At 38.4% G+C, this 24409-nt stretch overlaps 1 protein-coding gene across 14 annotated transcripts in view; it reads left to right on the top strand.

Moving 5' to 3' along the window:
* The window catches only part of BPTF (bromodomain PHD finger transcription factor), an 89753-nt gene that overhangs the window by 9726 nt on the left and 55618 nt on the right, over positions 1 to 24409 (top strand). For 12 of the 14 annotated variants that reach the window (XM_039502029.1, XM_039502033.1, XM_039502024.1 and 9 more), the window contains exon 2: positions 9177 to 9999. In XM_039502029.1, the coding sequence (XP_039357963.1) occupies positions 9177 to 9999 (823 nt within the window). Of the gene's footprint in view, positions 1 to 9176; positions 10000 to 22706; positions 23011 to 24409 lie in introns of those variants that run through there. The other 2 variants (XM_039502032.1, XM_039502031.1) reach the window with 2 other exon arrangements.

Genomic DNA, 24409 nt, shown 5'->3' with positions numbered 1-24409 from the left:
GTTAGTCTTTAAGGTGCCACCGGACTCCTTGTTGGTTTTGTGGATACAGACTAACACGGCTACCCACTGATACCTCTACCACTGTATAACGCAACCTGATATAACACGAATTCGGATATAACGCGGTAAAGCAGTGCTCCCGGAGGGGGAAGAGAGGTGGGTGGGCGGGCGCGGGGCTGTGCACTCTGGTGGATCAAAGCAAGTTTGACATAATGCAGTTTCACCTATAACACGGTAAGATTTTTTGGCTCCTGAGGACAGTGTTATATCGGGGTAGAGGTGTACTTGAAATTGTCTTGTTTCAGACCAGCTAAATGGCCAGAGTTTTTTTTCCTTAAGACATTTTCGTATGATAATCTTGGAACTCTTGGGATCAGTTTTGAATAGATTTCTGTGGGTATAGAAAAATCTGAATATTTGAAGATTTATTTCATTTGCAAATAATGGTAGTGCAAAACTAAGCTTTATAGTTCAGCTGTGGTGGATGTGGTGTTGCATGTCTGTCACATTTACTGTCACTCTTCTTGATTCTGTCTAATGATTCCATCTAAGAAAAGTCATACAGACCTTTTGCATTAAGGAAATCTTTCAGTGGAAGGTTCCTGCTTTGATTTGTACCCTCTGCTTACTCTTATTAATTGTTGATGTTTGTTGGTACACCAAGCATTCCTTGAGAGAGTGAGGTTGAGATATAATTGGAGAAAAGTAATTGGGAATTTCTCTTGAGATGTGTCATTTTTAAGGAAAATTATAATGGTCATCTTGGGTTGCTCAGCACATTTGCCTTTTGGGTAATTGGTATAAAATGTATTATCTGAAGGACCAAAAAAACTGTCAAAAAGTTATCCTCGCATATGCTTTTTATGTTTAGATCTTTTATGGCTAGGGAAATTTTCTTGTTCTTTTCAGCTGCTCAGTCCTACTTTGCAAAGGGTGCTTGTTGCTTTCTAATTTAAAATCCCAATGGCTAACTTCACTAGGTGACAACAAAGGTAGCAAAAATGTTTTACTGTCATGCAATCTATACTATAGGAATTGCCAGCTAATGCTAATCAAACCTTAGTGCAAGCCAGCTAACAGACTCTTTTTTTTTCTGTGCTGCACCAATAAACCGTAAGTCTTCCTCTCCAATGTCCGTCCTGGGTTCCTGTCCTACGTTATTCATACCGAGGGGTGTGAGGATCGAGCCTCTACATTACAAAATGTCATTCTTGAATTGAGGACTTATTTTCTAGGGGCTTTCAAAAGTTCAATAGAACTTGTGGCTGTGTATAGCTTAAATTTAGAAAATCTACTGGCATCCTGACCATACCACACAGCCATCTCTTGTCATTTTGTTAAAAGAATTTAAGAAATTTATTGTACATGGCTGCAGAATTCTTGTACCGCTTCTGTGTGAAGCAGTTATAAGTGTGTGTGTGTCAACACACCAATTCTCTTGATGCTTCAAGTCAAATCTTTCTGATCTGGGCATATTAGATTTATATGAATGCTCTTTCATTATTAATACTTGAATAATTGGTGCCACATCAATTACATTGTTTAGTCTTTAGTTTTAAATACAGCCATCTCCTCAGTCAGAGAGTAGAAAATGGGAAGGAGCTGCTAAATCAGGCTCTCTCGCCTGAAAACTGCTACTGAGCAGTAGGGTTTCAAGCACACCCTAGATAACTAGAAAGCCATGGAACATGAGTTGAGCAGGAGTGGAGTTCTGCTCCTGCTTTGTATGGGCTCACCCAGTATGGCCTTGCAGGTGGGATTTTGATTCAGGGACTAGGTGAAAGGGTATGCATGAGTTGTGAAAGGATGCAGTACAAATGAAATAAAGTCCTACCTCTTTGTGGGAACCATAACTATGAATAGTATGACTCTTTGATTAAGTGTTAGGTTTAAATTTAGACACCATCAACTTGAAATCTAACCAATTAAAGTAAAAAGTGAAAAGTAGTTTCAGGTATTAAACCTGCTTCTGAGTCCTTCTGCCAATTTGTTGTGGTTTTTACGATCACATTTTCTTTCTTTTTAAAAATATTCCTTTATGTTGCTATGTGAGAAAACACAGCTGTAAACTGACTGTAAGGGAAATAGTGAACTTGAAGTGGTACATAAAAGTGGAGTAAATCTGGCTGTGATGGATATGTATTGGTGACATCAAAATAACCATGCCCCATGCAAGTATTTCAGTGTGTAATTGTAATGAATACAGCTGTCAGTGTGAACATGTGCTCTGTTTTTTAAAATCTTTTAATAAAGCTGAAGAAATATATGTCTGAAGTCATGTCTGCATGAGAAAGCTATATCAGTTTAATTTATATTGGCTTTTGACCCGTTTAAGCTGATAAAAACCTCTGTGTGGACACTTTTTAAATTCAGTTTGTGTGTGGTTTAGTTTAGTTTACCTTTAGCATTAATCAGTTAAAGTTAAACCAAGATAAGCCTGGTTTAAACCAAAATAAGTGTCCACACAGATTTGCACTAGTTTAACTAAATTGGTTTAAAATCTTACTTTTAGAGTTGGTGTAACTTTCTTAAATAGACAAAGCCTAAGGCCTGTCTACATTTAAAAAATAGATCGACCTAGCTACATGTCTTATGACTGTGAAAAATTTTGTGCCCTGACACTGTAGTTTTGACTTAACCCCCAGTGTAGACATGGCAAGTTTGACTTAAAAAAAAAAAAAAAAAAAGTAATTTGTAAAATCTCAGTGTCTGAAAACTTAACCATGAAAGACATCTTCAGAAAAAAGCCAAACTGTTTTGCAAAGCGATCTTAAATCTCAGTCCAAAAGGAAGCTTTTTGGGAGATGTGTAAGCACTTGAAAATAATGGTTTATAATGTAAATGCTTCCTCTGTAGTCGTATTATTGTTAGGGCTGTCAAGCAATTAAAAAATTAATCACGATTAATCATGTAATTAAACAATAATAGAATACCATTTATTTAAATAGTTTTGGATATTTTCTACATTTTCAAATATATTGATTTCAGTTACAACACAATACAAAGTGTACAGTGCTCACTTTATATTTTATTACAAATATTTGCACTGTAAAAAACAAAACAAATAATATTTTTCAATTCAACACTGTAGTGCAATCTCTTTATCATGAAAGTTGAACTTACAAATGAAGAATTATGTACCCTCCTCCCCTCAAAAAAACTACATTCAAAAATAAAACAATGTAAAATTTAGAGCCTACAGGTCCACTCAGCCCTACTTCTTGTTCAGCCAATTTCCCAAACAAGTTTGTTTACATTTGCAGGAGATAATGCTGCCTGCTTCTTGTTCACAATATCATCTGAAAGTGAGAACAGGCATTCACATGGCATTGTTGTAGCCGGCGTTGCAAGATATTTATGTGCCAGATGCACTAAAGATTCTTATGTCCCTTCGTGCTTCAACCACTGTTCCAGAGGGCATGCGTCCATGCTGATAATGGGTTCTGTTCGATAACCATCAAAGCAGTGTGGGTCGACGCAAGTTCACTTTCATTATCTGAGTCAGATGCCACCAGCGAAAAGGTTGACTTTCTTTTTTAGTGGTTCGGTTTCTGTAGTTTCTGCATCGGAGTGTTGCTCTTTTAAGACTTCTGAAAACATGCTCTATACCTCGTCCCTCTCAGATTTTGGAAGGCACTTCAGAGTCTTAAACCTTGGGTTGAATGATGTAGCTATCTTTCGAAATCTCACATTGGTACCTTCTTTGTGTTTTGTTAAATCTGCAGTGAAAATGTTCTTAAAATGAACACATGCTGGGTCATCATCCGAGACTCCTATAACATGAAATATATGGCAGAATACAGGTAAAACAGAGTAGGAGATATACAGGTCTCCACCAAGAAGTTCAGTCACAAATTTAATTCATGCATTATTTTTTTTAATGAGCATCATCAGCATGGAAGCATGCCCCCTGGAATAGCATAACTGGCACGTAAATACTTTGCAATGCCGGCTATAAAAGTGCCATGCAAACGCCTGTTCTCACTTTCAGGTGACGTAAATAAGAAGCAGCCAGCATTATCTCCCGTAAATGTAAACAAACTTGTTTGTTTTAGCGATTGGCTGAACAAGAAATAGGACTGAGTGGACTTGCAGGCTCTAAAGTTTTACGTTGTTTTGTTTTTGAGTACACTTACACAATAGAGATTGCACTACGGTACTTTTTTTTATGAGGTGAACTGAAAAATACTACTTCTTTACCATTTTTACAGTGCAAATATTTGTAATAAAAATAATACAAAGTGAGCGCTGTCAACTTTGTATTCTGTTGTAGTTGAAATCAATATATTAAAAAAAGTAGAAAAACATCCAAAATATTTAATAAATTTCCATTGGTATTCTGTTTAACAGTGAGATTAAAACTGCGATTAATCGAGATTAATTTTTTTGTGTTAATCGCGTGAGTTAAATGTGATTAATTGACAGCCCTAATTATTGTTGTTCTCTTAGACTGAGAAATCCATGTAGTTAATGAGGTATCCAGTTTGATTTCACAAATCAAAATATCCATATTCTTAAAGTAAAATATCTGAAATTATCTTTCAGAAATTGGGACTTCCCTGAGATTCTAAAAAAAATAAAATGAATTTGGATTTTGGAAAGTTGAATCCAACCGTTGTTGCAGAATTGTACTTCAGAATCCAAGCTTTTTATTTTTTTATTTAATTGTTCAAAGCCTGTTTCTTTGAAAAAGTATTTGAACATAATAGCTCTGAGAGTTCGGAAATGAACTATCCATCTCAATGGAATAATTCCAGAACCTATAGATGACTTTTCAAATGGCAATTGTTAAAATGATTGGCAATGAAATAGTTATCAGAATCATACACATAAACATAATGTGGTTGTGCCACAGTCCAAAACTCTCTCTTGCCACCATAGGTGCCAAAAGTCCCAGCTTCATCCTTTTTAGATGCCCAAGCTTTCAGCTTCACGAGTGACAAATTCTGCAGTGTAATTATGTACAGTATTGTCAATACAAAAACATATGTAGACTATTGTAAATATGGAATGGTGTAAAATTGAATTTAATATCAAAATAGGGGCGATGGTACTCCTGGTTTGATTTCATGTGTAATCATAAATTAATTTTAGTTTAAATGAAGCTGCCACAGTGGTGCAGAATTTAGGAACAGTTTACCCAGGAAGTACAGATTCTTCATTAGAGACTAGATTATTTGATGAATTATTTTCTGTAAAGTTGTCCTTTTTTTTTTTTCCTGACTGACTTATTGTTTTTACAGTTCTGTGCTACATGCACTAACAATAATACATTTACACATATGTAACATTGTCTTCTGAATATTCCAGTGCATCTTCTGTGTCTGTCTCGTAATCTTCAGGCTTTGTGAGGGAGGATATAGCACCAACCATATTAACAAATAAGTATAAAAGCACAAGACTGGCCTAAATACCATGCATCTAAGCCATTCATATAAGAAATGACTGGATATTGTTCTTTTGTAAAACATTCTGCATCTTTTGTATGCTTTTCTTGCCTGGTTCTGGAAGCCACTCTGCATACATTGCTGAATTACTCAAAACGAAGTGTGGCTGAGCTGAGAGAGATGACTCTCAGCTCTTAAGGAGAGGCTGTCAAATAATGTGTGTTTTACAATGGTATTAGTTGAAGTGGAATTTGAAGTAGTGTAACGAGGAGCTAGGTATGTTTGCCTGTAAACAGGCAATTTATAAAATTGTAACATAGGAATTGAATTAGGTGCATACTTTGTGAATTTAACATTACATAATGTGACATCTTTGCTCATTTGCACCCCTTAGATTTATTGCAATTTAGCCCTCCCTGCTTTATACCAAGGCAAACTAGAGACAAAAAGGTGTCAGAAGATACCTGAATGCTAATTGCAACTTACGTCCTGAAGCCAAGAGCTCAGTTTACTTCTCACACCTGCTTCAGTTATTAATGTAACAGGAATTTTACCTCTTCTGAGGGCCATCAGAGACCACAGTGTGTGTACCACTATATAAATAGTTTCAGTAGAAGTTGGAGGATGATGGGAATAATATAACTATAACTTGTGCATCATTTCATATGCTGAAGTGAAGTGCTTCATTTTGGTAAATACATTGTAAGGCTTCTCCTTATCTTGACCAGTTATTAGCTTTTTTTTCTTTGCATTTGAGACCAGCAAGTTTCTCCTCAAAGTACTTAATTTGTTTTCACCATGACAGGGAAGGCTAGGAATGTTACACCTGATGGCCTTTCTGCTCCTTTTATTTAGACCGGTATGATATATATCAAATTTACCTCTGAGGCTAGGAATACACAACTGCATCAGAGAAACATAGCTCAATCTTCTTTCTCATTTTTGGAACAATATAAGCTTATTGGTGTTTTTAATTCATAAGCCCATACATTCTAATGCAGCAAATTTCAAAGTATCTGAGGGGTTAGGGTGAAGCCTTCAGTTTTCTCCAGTCTCATAGCCAGTCATATCCTCTTCTAGTTCACTCCTGAACTGTCCGAGTACAGAGTTCATATTTTGAAAGCCTGATGATTCTAGGTCAACATGGAAGACGATCCAGACCTATCTTTCTCTTTCTTTCGGCTTCTTACTCTTCTTTTGTGGCCACCTTTATGGTAGATAGAGGAGCTCTTTTAATTCAGAACTTGGGCAGCAAAAATTATATTTGTAGATTCCCTTGCATTTGGTTGAATGGTCTCAGTGAAAAAATTTTGGGATAGGACCACAGCTACTAGGGTTATTCTCCAGACTGTTCCACTTGAATCAGAAGTAAGTTTCAGGAGTCTATGGTTAATTCCAAGAAAATACATGTTATTTTGTTGGTGCTAAGTGTCTTCATCAAACTGACTCAAGTTTGAGCCTAAAAGAATTTTGAATCCCAACCATAGAAGGAATGAATTCTTTCTACATATTCTTGCTGCAACAGCATTTTGTATCTATAGCTGTGAAATCCTGATGTTCTTCTATGCCTGCCATGTTTAAACATTTTCCACTGACTTGTGCAGCTGTTTACTGAAAGAATGCTTATATGCCCTTCTTCCATTTTCCACAGGGTAACAACTCTAGCTTAACTAAACTTGGAAATTTATTTTTATACACTTCTCAATCTTGATCCATTTCTTCTATAATGGAAACATCTGGCAGTTCATCTTTTATACTGTATTATCCTTTCAGAGTGTGTAATTCAAACATCGTAGCACAAGATTTTTATTCACATTATAAAGTAAATATATTAAACTTGAAATTAGATTAACTACTTTAAGATTGGGAGCAATTTACCTAATATAGTAGTTGTTTTGAGTCTAATATCGTCTTTCTATACTGGCTCAACCCTTGATTTACTATTCCTGTAATGGAACTGTCTGTCAAATAATCTTTTATGGAACATAACGCTCCTTAAAAATAGGTTTTTCTTTTTGTTTTGTATTTCTGTTAATTGAGAGTTTTTCTCTTTAAGGTGGTACTAAAGTTTGGGTGCAGCTTTAAAATGTATTCTACGCTGAAAAAAACCCTTCTAACTCAACAGATCTGACCTTTTGTGTATTCAGTCATCTCTCTGGCTTCTGATAATTAGAAAAGGCAGTTCTAGGCATAAGATTAATTTTTCTGCAGCTGTTTTAGGGGCATTTGGACATCTCTCTCCTTCATGGTGGAAACTTTCTTAAGGAGAGAGATACTTATCTCATAGAACTGGAAGGGACCCTGAAAGGTCATAGAGTCCAGCCTGCTGCCTTCACTAGCAGGACCAGGGACTTAGATCCCTAAGTGGCCCCTTCAAGGATTGAACTCTCAACCCTAGGTTTAGTAAGCCAGTGCTCAAACCACTGAGCTATCCCTGCCTCCATGGTCCTTTTTTGTTTTATTGCAAGCATGGTTTTAAACATTTACCAGATAACGACAAGCCAGTATTGAAGATCAAGTAGTGAAGATCAAGTAGTGAAGACCTTTTTATTTTAGGGATGTGTGAGAGAGAGAGAAAGCAGAAAAGAACCACCAGCAGTGGCCAGAGGGAATACTCTGGTTAGAAAGCTAATTTATCCACAAGTCCCACCTATTGTAAAAAGAGAGAGTGCTCTAACTCAACCCTGATTGGGACTCTATTTGCAGTAAATTTGAAAACCCCAGTTGCCTCCTAATTTAAAAAAAAAAAGCCCAACAACGTTCTCCATTCCAGAGTTTCCTGAAAGTTAGGGTGGGTCTTTGCTAATCTGCTCCTTGCCTATTCTCTCTTTATGTCCTCCCCAGTGTTTGGCTCTGGTACTTCTTGTCTTCTCCAAGCAGCTGCAATGAAATTGACATACTGATCAGTTTCACCACTGGCACAAATTTTCATTAGCAATAGAGATGCTGATCAAAGTCTTGTTAATTTTACTCTTCGGTTGATTATAAACAGGCAAAATAGCAGAGCATGGAATCTGTCTCCAAATTTAGGAAGACAGGACATCAATACATATTTGGAAACTTTCCTTCACAACCATATGGGCTGGAAACTTAATTTTTTAAAGAAAAAACTTAGTTTCTGCAGAAACTAATAGCTGAAGACACCCACTTGCCAGAAAGTGTTTGTACCCCATTGCTGAGTAGGCAAATAGCAACATGATTTGTTGCTAGTACTCTAGTTTCATTTGAATAAAATATCAATTTGAAGAATTGTATTGAATATAAAAATCAGTTAAGAATTAAAAGCTTTCAGAGATTAGAAATTTTACTTAAATCTTTCGCAAAACAACTAGTCATACTGAATGAAAATGAGACACTATCAGTGTTTTGGGTGCTGAGGGCATTTGTCTATTTGTTTTCAATTTATTTAGGTTTCTGATTCTGCTTACTTTGCCAATTTGAATACTTAGTCTGGATTTTACATTTCATTTTAAGAATTGGATGTCAGATTTAAATTACATAAGAAACTGGTTTTAAGTGTATTAAAAATTGGAAGTTTAAACATGAGTCTGAAATGAAACTTGTGATTTAGACTTGTGAAGTAATTTTATTTAGTACTCTTAAAAATATGGGTAAGGTGAAAATACTGGGCGTAATTGGAGAAATACTATATTTAGCTGAGTGCAGCTGCTGATAAAACATCCAGTAGCTCTGAAGGAAAATTTTACACATGAAGTCCATTCATAGGAGGCACACTCAAGTATATTGGCTTGTGATTAGCAAAACTCTTACTGTTACTTTTATTTACAGGTAGAAGAAGACAAAGAGTGCATCGTCCACGTTCTCCAATATTGGAAGAAAAAGACATACCACTCCTTGAGTTTCCTAAATCCTCTGAGGACTTAATGGTGCCTAATGAGCATATAATGAATGTTATTGCCATCTATGAGGTACTACGGAACTTTGGCACTGTTTTACGCCTGTCTCCTTTTCGTTTTGAGGACTTCTGTGCTGCTCTGGTAAGTCAAGAGCAATGCACACTTATGGCAGAGATGCATATAGTGCTTTTAAAAGCAGTTTTGCGAGAAGAAGACACTTCAAATACTACCTTTGGACCTGCTGACCTCAAAGATAGCGTTAATTCCACTTTGTATTTCATAGATGGAATGACGTGGCCAGAGGTTCTGCGGGTATATTGTGAGAGTGACAAGGAATACCATCATGTTCTTCCTTATCAAGAGGCAGAGGACTATCCTTATGGACCAGTAGAGAGTAAAATCAAAGTTCTACAGTTTTTAGTAGATCAGTTTCTTACAACAAACATTGCACGTGAGGAGCTAATGTCTGAAGGTGTTATCCAGTATGATGATCACTGTAGGGTTTGTCACAAACTGGGGGATTTGCTTTGCTGTGAAACTTGCTCAGCTGTGTACCATTTAGAGTGTGTGAAACCACCTCTTGAAGAGGTACCGGAGGACGAATGGCAGTGTGAGGTCTGTGTAGCGCATAAGGTGCCTGGTGTAACTGACTGTGTTGCTGAAATCCAAAAAAATAAACCATACATTCGACATGAACCCATTGGATACGACAGAAACAGACGGAAATATTGGTTCCTGAACAGAAGACTTATTATGTAAGTAAATCCAGTCCTTTAGTCTGTTCTGAAGAACATTTAAAGCCTTTTTCCTATAAGTACTCTTTTCATCTTAAAGGTATATATTTTTGTAATATAAGATCAAAGATGTTGTGTACTTTTCTATGTAGGTTTCCAAAATCCATGTAATTCATCCATGTAGTTTATCCAAAACGAATGTTTAAATACTCTTCTATATATGACAGAACTTTAATCCTTTCAGCCCAATGCTCATGTGCAAAAACAAACCAGTGTGTAGTAGGCATGAATGTGGAAGAAGGGAAATGGAATTTCAGTAAAAGAATGTGTTTTGGTCTTGAGCATCCGCAGAGTTACTGCAGACAATAAGAGATTACTTTAAAAAATATGAAAAATAACATTACACTATCCTTTCTAAAAATATTGAACGTCTTGTTAACATTACTTAAACTGGATCTAGCCAGTGTCTTCATAGTAGCAGGCTGCATAGAAACCAGGATTTAGGAACAACTTCAGAATACAGTTTCCGCCTGCTGATGGAGATTTGATTGTTGAATATTGGTGACCCTCGATGGTCTGCCTGTGCCTGACTAATAGAAATCCTCTTGGATTACTCACTTTTGCTCCCAGCCAGGACTGCAGTGATGGAGAGCATGTACAAATGAAATAAGTCTTCAGGCTATAAATAGGAAGTGAATGAATAGACCTATGAGTTCAGGATGTCTATTGTTTTGTTTCTACAGTGCCTAGCACTTTGGGGACCCATTCTTGGTTGGTCTTTAGGTACTATTGTCATAAATGTGATTGATTAATCATAATCTAATATATGCTTTATGGTAGCTCACAGTACTCTGATCTCTTTTTCTCCTCCTCCCCGAAAAGTTACTTTTGGAGTTGTAAACGGATCTTTATTTTCTAATAGAAAATAGATAGTGGAATCCTGGCTACTACTGAAAATCTTGTCTAACACAGTAGCTATGAAATGGCAAGAGAAGTGGAAATTTATGAAGAGAAAAATAAAATGCTTAACATTGTGAGCTTTATTATCTCTTCATATCATCTCTCATTAAGCGTTCAACCCTGGAGAAAATAGTCCATAGTAAGTTACAGTTAATAAAATTTTACAAAATTAATGACTGAAATCTATCAAAATGTTAGTCAGAATCTCTGGGACGAGGGGCCATCAATATGATTCTGTCACTTGCAAGACATCAGGCCAAACCATGCATTTGTAGTCCTTCAGAATATATTGTCATCTCTTCCTGCTAGCATTAATACATAATCATTCATTGATACTTAAAGTATTAACTAGTTCTTGAGGTTAAATCCACCAAGGGTATAACTTCAACTTGTTAACGGAGAATATTAGCATGTCCTGTAATTGTGAGGTGAAGGTTTTTTTCTGTCATTTTAATTATTTTTAATTTCCCCAGATCATAAAAGCCACCATTGTAGCAGTTAATCTTCTGTAAGATTCTGCAGCCTATCATGTATTGTTAGGTTGATCAGCCTGATCTTGTCAACAACTTTATTCTGTGTATGTGACCTCAGTCAGATGAGGGCTTCCCTCTGTTGGTTTCTGATGAATTACGTAGCCTGATTTATTTCAGAGTAGCAGCCGTGCTAGTCTGTATCTGCAAAAAGAACAGGAGTACTTGTGGCACCTTAGAGACTAACAAGTTTAGTGGGTTACAGCCCACTTCATCAGATGCATAGAATGGAACATAGAGTAAGAATATACACACACACACACACACACACACACACACACACACACACACACACACACACACACACAACATGAAAAGGTGGAAGTTGAATTAAGATGAGCTATTATCAGCAGGAGAAAAAAAACTTTTGTAGTGATAATCAAGATGGCCCATTCCAGACTGTTGACAAAAAGGTGTGAGGATACTTAACATGGAAAAATAGATTCAATTTCTATAATGACCAAGCCATTCCCAGTCTCTATTCAAGTCCAGGTTAATGGTATCTAGTTTGCAAATTAATTCTAGTTCAGCAGTTTCTTGTTGGAGTCTGTTTTTGAAGCTTTTCTGTTGCCAAATTGTCACCTTTAAGTCTGTTACTGAGTGACCAGAGAGATTGAAGTGTTCTCCTACTGGTTTTTGAATGTTATGATTCCTGATATCAGCTTTGTGTCCATTTATTCTTTTGCATAGGACTGTCCGGTTTGGCCAATGTACATGGCAGAGGTGCATTGCTGGCACATGATGGCATATATCACATTGGTAGATGTGCAGGTGAGCGAGCCCCTGATGACGTGGCTGATGTGATTAGGTCCTGTGATGGTGTCCCTTGAATAGATACGTGGACAGAGTTGGCATCGGGCTTTGTTGCAAGGATAGGTTCCTGTTAGTGTTTTGTTGTGTGGTGTGTGGTTGCTGGGGGCTGTCTGTAAGCGGGGACTGGTCTATTTCCTAAGATCTGTGAGAGTGAGGGATTGTCTTTCAGGATAGGGTGTAGATCTTTGATGCGCCGGAGAGGTTTTATTTGGGGGCTGAAGGTGACGGCTAGTGGCATTGTTATTGTCATTGTTGGGCCTGTCCTGTAGTAGGTGACTTCTGGGTACGATTCTGGCTCTGTCAATCTTTTTTCATTTCAGCAGGTGGGTATTGTAGTTTTAAGAATGCTTGATAGAGCTCTTGTAGGTGTCTGTCTCTCTGAGGGACTGGAGCAAATGCAATTGTATCTTAGAGCTTGGCTGTAGACAATGGATCGTGTGGTGTGTCCTGGATGGAAGCTGGACGCATGTAGGTAAGTATAGCGATCAGTAGGTTTCTGGTATGGGTAGTGGTTATGTGACCATTGCTTATTAGCACAGTAGTGTCCAGGAAATGGACTGCTTGTGTGGATTGGTCCAGGCCGAGGTTGATGGTGGAATGGAAATTGTTGAAATCATTGTGGAATTCCTCAAGGGCTTCTTTTCCATGGGTCCACATGATGAAGATATCATCAATGTAGTGCAAGTAGAATAGGGGCATTAGGGGATGAGAGCTAAGGAAGCGTTGTTCTAAGTCAGCCATAAAGATGTAGGCATACTGTGGGGCCATGCAGGTCCCCATAACAGTGTCACTGACTTGAAGGTATATATTGTCCACAAATGTGAAATAGTTGTGGGTGAGGACAAAGTGTCATAGCCTGATTTGTCAGGCTGTGAGACACGCTTTTCCTCAACTCTTTTGACGTGGGCATTTTCCGTTAGCAATAGATTATTCCTCTGAATTCCCACTGCTTCTTTTAAAGATTTTTCATCCTAGGAAAAATATTAAATCCATTCACTAATTACAAAAAATCCCAAACCCTAAGTATCATTTGCTAATAGTTTGGGTTTGACAGTGGCTATTAAATAGCCCACGTCCTTCTCCGAATCTAATATCACAATTTCTATGGCAGCATGAAATCAAATCACAGGATCTTAATTTTACTACAGGCTCAGACAGAGAAAAACTGGGAGAGTTTCAGCAAAATAGTGATTTTAATTTGTCTTTCCTCTTGCACTTCTGTAGTTCTGCAAAATACATACCCCATGATCAGAGATCCTGCGTTGTTGAGATTATCAGAATACTGCATACCAGGACATGTGAGCCCCTAAAATCAGCTCCAGTTTAAGGTTTTGCATGCCAGTAATACATTTTAACATTTTTAGAAGGTCTCTTTCTATAAGTCTATAATATCTAACTAACCTACTGTTATATGTAAAGTAAATAAGGTTTTAAAAATGTTTAAGAAGCTTCATTTAAAATTAAATTAAAATGCAGAACCCCCCGGACCAGTGGCCAGGACCCGGGCAGTGTGAGTGCCACTGAAAATCAGCGCGCGTGCTGCAGATTGCCTACCCCTGCTAGATCAGTGCTAGCTTGAGTAATAACAACAGTGTAGCCATGGTGGCAGGGGCTATCCTCCTGAGTATAACCCTGCCCAGGCCCCATGACACATACTGCAGCAGCTAACCTGGTCTGCTTCAGCTACGCTGCTATTGTTACTCAAGCTAGCTTTGATCTAGCTGGGTAAAAGCTAGTTTGGATATGCCTACCTATTCTGCAATCATATTTCCTGATTTCAGTGTAGATATATTCTGTTAGAGGCTGCTGAGAGGTAAACAAGCAACTCTAAAAACTTTAAAATGGGGATCATTGGAGAACTTTAAGGAGAACTGACACTTCCTTTTCAGCTGGGAGGACTAGTTAGTCAGACAGTCTTTGCAGGAGAATAAAGAAGAAAATGGGGTTCATGAAGGGTAATTGTTCCTAGGTTGTATTTACTCAGAGGAAAAAGGCTATCTAAAAATATATATTTTTCCTGTTTGGAAAAAAATCAAAATAATTCAAACATCTCTCTTTGCAATAAACTTGCACTGGAGATGCATATGCCTGACTTTTTCAGTGCACTTCCTTTTTCCCTTAGCAAATGGAGGCTAGAAAATAAAGTGCTAAAAATGTGAACTTCCACTTCAGTCATAAGAGGATAGTCAAACATTTAAGAGTAAAAGAAGTACTTGCCTAAGTGCTCAAAATATAGAAGTGAACTAATGATGTAAATGCTTTTTTCACTTAAATGTTCTTTGCAGAGCAAAGACAGAGTTCATCTCTGCATTGTTTCAGTTTGCTTATGTTGAAGTACTTCAGTGGTCGTGAGTCATCTTGTTACTACCTTATTGTTACAAGGCTGGAGTCAAACGGGAGCTACTCAGTGTGCTTTCAGTGAGCAGCGTCTCCTTGTCACTTTCTCCTTAAACCCATTATTGGGCCTAATCCAAAATCCATGGAAGTCGCTGATAATTCCTGTGGTTTTAATGGGCTTTAGAGCAGACCCTATATGCCACTAGTCATCTTGGGGAACAGTTGGTTGCAGGCTGTACTTGTAAATATTTTTCCACAAATGTTTCATGTGTGACTTTTTAGAACCACAGCTTTAAAAATTATATCTAATGCACCTGTACAGTACCCAGAAAGTAGTGATCTGATTGGTGTGCGAACAATTATAAACTTTAAGTATTTGAAATCTTAAATAAATGTGAACACTTTAAAAGAAAATGAAATTGAGGCTCTTTATTATCTAAACTGCTTAATTGGAAATCTTTTAATTCTTTAAAGGTACATTGTCAGATGTCTTAGGCACAAAATACAAAGATTTTTTTGAAAAAGGGGGATACCCTAAATTTCAGTTAAAGATTTTCCTTGGATTTAAACATTCCCTTGTAATATTGCCAATACTGACAATACCAGTTGTGTGTATGAGAACCAGAACATGAAACTGATTAGGTTAAAGATTTTTGTAATACATGCTAACATAAATTCTCTCTTCCCCCAAGATCCCAAAATTGTGGTGGGAGAAACTCAGTTCAGATACTCAGGAGAAAAGGTTCTTTACAATCTGAGAATGGTTACAGTATATCAGATTTAAATAATTTAGAAATCTTGTTATGCTAACATTACACTGTTAAAACTGAAAATTAACATTTTTATTTTTGCCATTTTTGGCACCATCTAGGCTTCCAGATACTTATCAGTGATTTACTTCAGTGTTAATATGGAGTCTCTACTCTTGCAGGTACAATTTGAAATTATAGTTTGCCATGGAATGAAATGGAAATCTTAAACTCCCTCAATAAACTATCTTAATAGCAAGAGAATATGTACAAGTATGATTTGTCACAAATTTTAGTTTTTACGGTACTTGTTTTTCAGATTTAATTGTTGATAGTTGTTAATTGCAGTGTCAAATTTTATGGCTACAGTTTTATTGTTTTAGTGCATTTTTTGGAACCGAATATGGATTATGCTGAACCGTAACTACTAGCCTGTAAACAAAAAGAACAATTAAGGAAAGGGAAAAATTGCTCCTGATGGCATTCTGCGCCAAAAAATTAAAAATTCTTCACATAATATTTTAAAGTCTGCAAATTTTTATTATTATAACACTACACACCAGTTTCAATTATTTTGGTAATTTATTTCAAAATACGGGCTTGTCTTCACTACAGGGGTAAGTTGACCTAAGTTATACTACTCCAGCTGCGTGAATAACTTACCCTGGTGTCTTCATGGCGCTGAATCATCGGGAGACACTCTCTGGTAGACTTCCCTTACTCTTCTCAGCGAGGTGGAGTACCAGGGTCAACCAGAAAGCGCTCTACCATCTATTTAGTGGGTCTTCACTACATTGCGACAGCATCAGTCTCCCTGGTGGTGGAGACAAGCCCTACCTATCAGCAAGTATGTCTATAATAGTACAGACACACACAAAAATTCCTCCCGGAATAGAGAGTTAAAGAAACAATGACAATCCCATTCCTGTTTCTCTGCCTCCCCCGAGCCCAGCCGGGGGGCCAGACACCCGCAACCCTCCCCACAAGAGCCCAGAGATACAGAGGGAGAAACAGCCTGATGCTTGGTACCAGGCTTGCATGGAGTTTCCTGAACACTGCTCTTTCCTTCCCTCATGGCATGCTGGGAACAGCAGCTGCCAGGAACCTCTCGCTCCCTCTCCGTCCCCCAGCAGTGTCTTCTATGTGTGAGCTGGGTTCTGCTGGGTCCAGTGGCCCTTTGTGGCAGTTAGCAGCACTGCAGCCCATTTCTGTGGGGGGAAAGAAATTCTGTGTGCACGTTAATTTCTGCAAAATTCTGCATTGTGCAGTGGTGCAGAATTCCCCCAGGAGTATACAGCTGTCAGGGATGGTCTAGATTGATACTTAATCCTGCCATGAGTGCAGGGGACTGGACTAGATGACCTCCCGAGGTCCCTTCCAGTCCTGTGATTCTATACATTAGTGTGCCACAATAGCGAGTGAGAGGGACCAAGTTCTACATACTCTCTCACGCACGATTGCCCATTCTCCCTCCCCCCATGGTGATTTATGTTTCTATCAGCTGCTCTGGGCGCCCAAACCAACTTGCCTGCACTGCCAGGGAGGAGCACATGACTGCTTTTGCGCTTCCCTTTGCTTCCCCGTCAGAAGTCATTTTTCTGCAGGGAAGCAAAGAAATCTGCAGGGGACATGAATTCTGCGCAGAATTCCCCAGGAGTAAAAAATGCATCTAAAACAGTTAAATCAGTACATAAGATAAAATTTGAAAAAAGCTTTGCCCTAAAATGAGGACTGAGAGGGCGAGAAGGGGATCGTAGTTTAATTATCTAACATCTATTGGTAATGTCAAATTTAGATCCTTGTTCTGTAGTAATTTGATTCTTACAAAAACAGGTCTCAGATTCTCAATTTGGCATTGATGTAACATTTTTCAAAGTTTACCTTGACAAACTTCTATCTCCACTCAATACATTTTCTTAAAACTTGGAACCAAAGGCGGTAGGTAGTGGCTCTACCTGTTTTATCATCTGTAGTGGCCCCAACTCAAACTTGTACCTCCCCTTATTAAATCATTCAGGTTACACTGAAGGTCTTCAAATTTTCCATTGGAGATATTGCTTAACCAGAATCTCTGGAAGTGAGGAGGAAGTGGGAGAAACATCAACTGTAATAGTCTGGATCAACAGAGAGCCATAAGTCAAGCTGCCAGGCTATTTAGCAGCCTCTGATCCCTCTGTCAAAACTCAACATACTTACTAATATTAAACATTAAATTCCATACTTTAAAGATAAGATAGGGAATGTCTACACAGTGGTTAAACACCTGTAGCTGGCCAGTGTCAGCTGACTTGGGCTGTGGGACTGTAAAATTGCGGTGTAGATGTTCAGGCTCAAGCTGGAGCTCGCGCTCTGGTACCCCCAGAGCCTTGGTTGCAAGCTGACCCAAACAGCTACACCGTATTTTTACAGCCCCGCAGCTCGAGCTCTGCAAGCTCGAGTCAGCTGACTCAGGCCAGCTTCAGGTGTTTAATTACTGTGTAGACATACTAAAATGTAAAATTTCTCTTGAGATTTCCACTACTTAAACCTGATATTGGCTGGTCTGGTAGCATGCTTGTGGTACTGCAGCCATATTTAAACCCAGACTCTATTTCAGGGCAGACAAAAGTTCCTCTGGGATGTTTGTGTCCTCTTTCTAGCCAGAAGTTTGGCCTCTTTTTTCGCCTCTAACCCACCAACTAATCTTCCGGGGGGTGGGGAGGGGGGAGGTTAGGGCAGTATTTCAAGGACACTGGAGGATTTGTTTTACTCAGTACTTCCTGTTTCAGTTGTCAACAGTGCTGAGGTGTCCATAGATTGGAGGCCTCTGCTCCTTTTCAGCTTTGTGTATGTGTAGTCTCCACCACTCAATAGCAGTATTAGGAAGGGTTGGAAGCCTCTTTACTGAAGCAGGACCAGGCTTTACAGATATTCACATCCAGTTTTTCTTGTGATTTCACTATGTCAACATGACCTCAAAACCAAAAGGCCAGGTTGGACAGAGGGGAAGAAAATGTCCAAGGTATGGGAGTTTCCACTGACCCCTGCTCTAGCAGACTCCTTTTGCCCCAGAAGCAGCAAGAGTCCTGGGCCCCATTCTCTCTCTGGTTCTATCCTCCACTGTCTCCCCTGATTCATTCTCTAGGAGCAGTGCTGACTCACCCAGCCCAGAAATATCAGCTGTTTCTGTTGAAACAGCTTCTTTGAGTGGCAAGGATCTCCCTCCCACACTGTCAACACAAACTCCAGACCTCATCTTTCTCATTCTGTAAGGCTCCCAGCAGGCCCAGATCATGGGCATCAACAGACCTGAGTTCTTGTTTTCTTTGGATCTCTTCCTGTCTCATGCCCTTTCCAATCTCTATTTGACATCATCCCAAGAAGGGAAAATCCTCTGGCAGGGTGGATTTGATTTAAATCACTAGTCAGGAAGATTCGATTTAATCATGGATTTCTACAGAAAAGTGCATTCTTCTTGGTTGTTATAACCTTAATATATACTCTTCACAACTCAGATAGAGATGTAGGTTTCATTTTTAGAAGATACACACTATAAATGTTTGAAGTGATTTATTTTGAAAACTTTTCAGATTAGTTTTATAGCTATATCAGAAAATGAATGATTGTTTGGTTATTTCATTTACCAAAGGTAATTGAAGCAGATATTTATGAAATCATTGGGAGGTGAACTATCTCCAATTCAACAGGTTAATCATTAATATTCGGAGGATTTTCTTGCCATGCTGTACTGGGAGAACATCACCAGACATTTAAATTGTTTTATTTAATTAAAACAATGTTATGTATTCTGGATTTTTTTTCTTCAACAGCAAACATAATTTAGCAAAACAAGCATATGAATTTTTGAATTTAGCTAAACATTCAAGTTTTTTAAAATCAGGCTTGTTTTTGTTAAAATTGTTTTTAACTAAAATAGTTAAATGAAATATTTTTTTAAAAAACAAAAATTAAATCGACTGTCAGCCAGATCAACATGAGAAATGTAAAATATTGGCTTCTGCCGCTAACTCAGTTGTCTTCAACTTCCATTTTCCTGTTTGTTCATAATCTAGAAAAGAAAAACAAGCTTTCCTGCTTTTTCAGGTCCCAAACGATTTCTCAATTTGGAATGAATTAGTCCAAAGGAAGAAAATATTCTTTTTACACTGGCAGAAGAAGCTACTGCTATTAAAAGTGAGATTATCACTCCAACAGTCTCTGAATTCAAGTGCTTAAGTGACTTCCACCAGTTCACTGGTGTGACTTTCTTTTAAAACATTCGTTTTTGTTTAATGCTTGTAATTTAACTCTGTCATTGCATATTTCTCTTTTTAAGATCTCACTCAGTTCCTTCCAAATTTCAACAGCATCAGCAATAAAACAGCTCTTTCCCTGCATTTTGTTCAAGGCTTCAGAAATAGGCTTCAGGATACTCAGCATGTGTTCAACATTTCTCTTAAGCTCAATGTTGAGAAATTTAGCTATTTTTTCACGATTTTGTTCACCAAATGTCATCAGGTTAGGCCAGATCTTGATATAATGCTCAAAACAGTCCACTAGTGAGTTCCATCGCACATCTTGTGGGAGACTCAGCTTGGTTCCTCCCACTTTTTTCAGAGTAGCTGCTGCAAAGTTGTTGTTAACAGAAATATTTTGCAATTTCAACAACATTAGCCTTTATGTCTGGAACACTGAAGTCTTTGGCTAGGAGATGCATCAAATGAGCACTGCAACTGTATGTTATTAGTTTGGGACTTTCTTCTCTCTCGCCTAAATTTCTTCTCATCTTGGATACATTTGCAGCATGGTCTGACAAAGCTGCGTACTAGACCTTTGAATTTTTTTTCAGTTTGTTATAGCTTTTACTGCTACTTCTTATAAGTATTCTGCTGTGTGCGCATTTCCTGATGTGTCAGTTGTTTCTGTAAGGAAGACATTCCCTTCTTCTGTTGTCACACAAGCACATACAACAGGATCATTGTGGACATTGCTCCACCCATCAAGACTCAGGATAACAGTTTCACCTTCTAGACCTTTTGCACACTGCTCCATTTCTCTTTCATACACTTTATCCAGCAATTTGCCTGCGACATCTACTCTGTTGGGTGGACTGTATCCTGGTCTTAATGACTGAACCATGTTAATGAAGTGTGAGCCCTGAATCATAGGGAAAGGAGAGTTTGTGGCATAAACAAACCAGGAATTTTTTTCAGTAATTACCTCTTTTTGTAATCTGGTTGTTTCTGGATGATGGAGATTTTTTGTTCTTTTTGCTACAGGTGATATACTGTGGCTATGTGACATACATGATGTGACTGAAACACTGTCTTTAGCAGATAATTCTGAAAGTATAGAAAATGATGGTGGTCTTGAAGGTGGATAGTCTTCAGAATCCTGTATGTTGAGGATGGATTCTCCTAAACAAAAGAAGTCAATGCAGTTACTTAATTATTATTACCATACTGTTTATTTAGTATTACTCATTGCATTCACTGACACTCAGTACTACTTTAAAGGTGAAATTGTAAAAGGAAGATCTGCCTATTTCAGCTATTTATTTTTTATCACAGCTGCATCTAAAATGATAGTACCATAGAGTAACCACTATATTTATTGCTCAAACATGAGAATTCAGGAATAGTCCAGAAGGAAGACAAGCAGTCCTTAAGAAAGAAGAATGAAATAAAAAAGTTTAACAACCTGAAGATCCTGCATTGTTCAGACATATTCCTTTCATCGTCTTCAGTGCAGCTTTCTCCTGAGAAGGAACACGTCTCATGATATTGTTTCATTTGGGCAACCAGGCCTTGAATTTTTGTTGCATTGTTTGCATTTTGCATGCATGCCTGTCTTACCCACAGGTAGAGGAACTTTATTAAAATATTCCTAAACTGGGTCTCTTTTACAGCTTGCTGTCATTATAGGTTTTCCCTTCTAGTGAGAGAATGGTATGGTAGATCTCAAATCAATGAAGGCTACATTCAGAAAGACCTCAAGACTTCTGGAATATGCTGCTCATACAGTTTCACTTTTGTTTCTATTGCCTGTCCCTCCCTTCTCACATTTATCTCCAGACTTCTTCTGTCCAAATCTATTCTGCCCCCAACAATCTTCTACTCATTGAACTTTCTGAAACTTTGCACTTTTAGAGAGAGGCAGGGGTTTGACTCTGTGTACACATATTTGCAGAGGGACAATAGGGTTGAGGTCTGTTATTTCTCACCTCTATATATTTATTTATTTATTTTAAAACATTTTTGCTGTTAACAAGCATGTTATCTCTGGAGACACAAATCCACAGTTTGAGAACTGCAAACTAAGCATCTCTGATGGTATCTTCTAGACTGAGCGCTGAGTCCCATTGGGTAGATAGAAAGATTAACCTAAATAATCTATACAGAAACCCATGGAACCCCATAAAATGGGGTCCCTAATCCATTAACTATTGGAACTCATTTACAAACTTTTCTTAAACATTATGTGACTATATTGTCTCATACTATAGAATTAGAATTTATAATCTCTATTCCATGATGAGATATATTATAGCTCAAATATATCTTTAGATAGGTTTTTCCTCAAAAAGCATTTTATCCAAAAAAATCGAATTAAATAAACAAAATCTGATTTTTATTTATTTATGTATTTTAAATCATTGGTTTTTATCCATCCTGTCCTCTGGGAAGAGCAGTTTCTAATCTAGAAAGGAACAACCATTAGCTGAGTGTTCCTAAACCTCTGAGTGCCAGAAGCTGGGACTGGACGATGGAATGGATCACTCAATAAATTGCTCTGTTTTGTTCACTCCCTCTGAAGGATCTGGCACTGACCACTGTCAGAAGACAGGATACTGGGCTATATGGACCATTGGCAGGGCCAGCTCCAGGCACCAGCGCAGCAAGCAGGTGCTTGGGGCGGCCAACGGAAAGGGGCGGCACATACAGCTCTTTGGAGGGAAGGACCTGCTGCCGAATTGCTGCTGAAGAATGAAGTGGCGGCAGTAGAGCTGCCGCTGAAGTGCCACTGGTCAAGGCTTCCCCTCCCCACCCCCCCTTCCGCCGCTTGAGGCGGCAAAAACACTGGAGACCATTGGTCTGCCCCAGTGTGGCTGTCCTTATGTTCTTTGTAGCTTTTTTCCAAGGGAAATACCATGCCCAGTGAAACCCTGTGAAGAAATTAGTTGACACTCTCAAAAAATACTTTGTTTTCAGTAGTCTATTTCCTGTACATGATCAGAGCAGTCATGAAACGATTAGAGCTTTGACTACATCCATCTAGGTGGCTCAGGATTAGAGCTTTGTGATGTAGCATCCATCTGGGTGGCTCAGGATTCTGTTGGTGTCTCAGACCGTAACATGGCAATTTATAGATGGTAGGGTAAGCTCTCTGTCTCTATGCCTGGAAAGGAGAGAGACATCTACTAGATGCAAATCTATATTGCAGTATGATGGGGTGACTGAGGGAGCCCTGCGACACCGGAGTAAGAAGAAATGAGAACAGATGGAGGGGAGGATGGGGTGGGTGGCTTAGGCTGGGTAACTGTATGATCAGAGCAACAGATAAGACTTCAGTTGTGACATTTTGGATTGATTGGTAGGAAGCTAGGTGGGGAAAAAAGGAGGTCAAAGGAGGAAACCTGCTTGATGGCCACAGCCAAAGTCTGGGTAAGTCGCTTAGCTTCTTTCTGCCTCCATTTCCAATCTGTAAAATGGTGATAACAGTTCTTCCCTACCTGACAGGGATGTTGAGAATAAAACACTAAAGACTGAGAGGCACTCAGATACTTTGATAATGGGAGTCTTCTAAGTAGCTAAGATAGATAGGTGAAGTGGGATTCTGTATTGGTTAGTCAGTAATCTTCTGTGATTTATAAATTGGGTTCAAAATGAAAAACAAACATAGTTGCTGCTGAGTAATTGAGTAATTTCATAAAAGTATAATGCTTATCAACAATTATATGTGCTCAACAATGTTAGTAAGCAACAAAATGATGGTCTAGCACCTACAACAGCTCTGCCAACCCTTTTCACTCCCATCATTGCAGTGGTGTGTTTGCCAGGGATATAAAACAAGAGTAACAAATAAATACAACACTGTAAGCATGCATTCTCTTTTCTTTCCTCTTGCTCTTTTACCACTTCTTTCTCTTATCTGTTCTTTTCATTTACAGTCTGTTCTTCCTTTCTCTGAATAAGCTATATTATCATTTGCGTGCTGTTTTTTCTCCCGTCTCTTCTCGAGTTTCCGCCTCCTGCCTTTCCTCTCCATGCCCCAGTAGTTCCACAATCTCTTCATTGATAGTATTTGAAGCATTTATCAGACTAGCATAAATTTTTCTTGGTTTAGATGAAATATGGCTTAACCATTACTTGTGTTAAGTTTGAAAAACATATAGGTGGCTAACTGTTAGAGTACACCACAGAGATAAATAAGAACAAAGGGTTGACAATATAAAAACTATTTTTGAACTGTCCCTTTGATCTGTAATCTGTGTGAACAACCTGAAAATTTTTTTAAATAACCATTTTTCTTGGAAACCTTTTAAAACCACTAAACTACTAAATAATAAACAACTAGAACATGCTAAACTATGAAGATCAGATGGAGATTAGAAAGACTAGAGCAGTAGTCCCCAAACTATGGGGCGCACAGGGGACACGGAGGGAGCACCACACAGTCCCGCTCTGCTTTGGCACCAGCCCTGACCCCAGCCCCAGCTCCTGGCCTCGCTCCTAGGTCCCAATGGTGGCTTTGGGGAGGGGAGGGGGCGCGGACAGCGATAATGGAGACCCAAAGTAAAAAGTTTGGGGACCACTGGACTAAAGGAATAAATTAGGTTGCCTTCCAAAAGCAAAGAAAGATTTCCCCAAGTCCTTTTTTAATGGAAAGGGTGGTATTTCTTTGCAATATGCCAGATTCTGTCAGCCTATCAAAAACATAATTTGAAGTAGCATCTAGAAAGGTATTGATTTAACGTAATGTAATATTGCCATTGCTTCCAAGCTCCTGATATTTTGTCAGTTTTGAGGATGATTGTCTTCATAACAACACTTCGGTGAATTG

The sequence above is a fragment of the Mauremys reevesii genome, linkage group 15 (assembly GCF_016161935.1).
Source record: "Mauremys reevesii isolate NIE-2019 linkage group 15, ASM1616193v1, whole genome shotgun sequence".
Taxonomy (NCBI): Eukaryota; Metazoa; Chordata; order Testudines; family Geoemydidae; genus Mauremys; species Mauremys reevesii.
The sequence above is the reverse complement of the archived record's forward strand: the minus strand, read 5'-3'. Positions and strand labels throughout refer to the sequence as shown.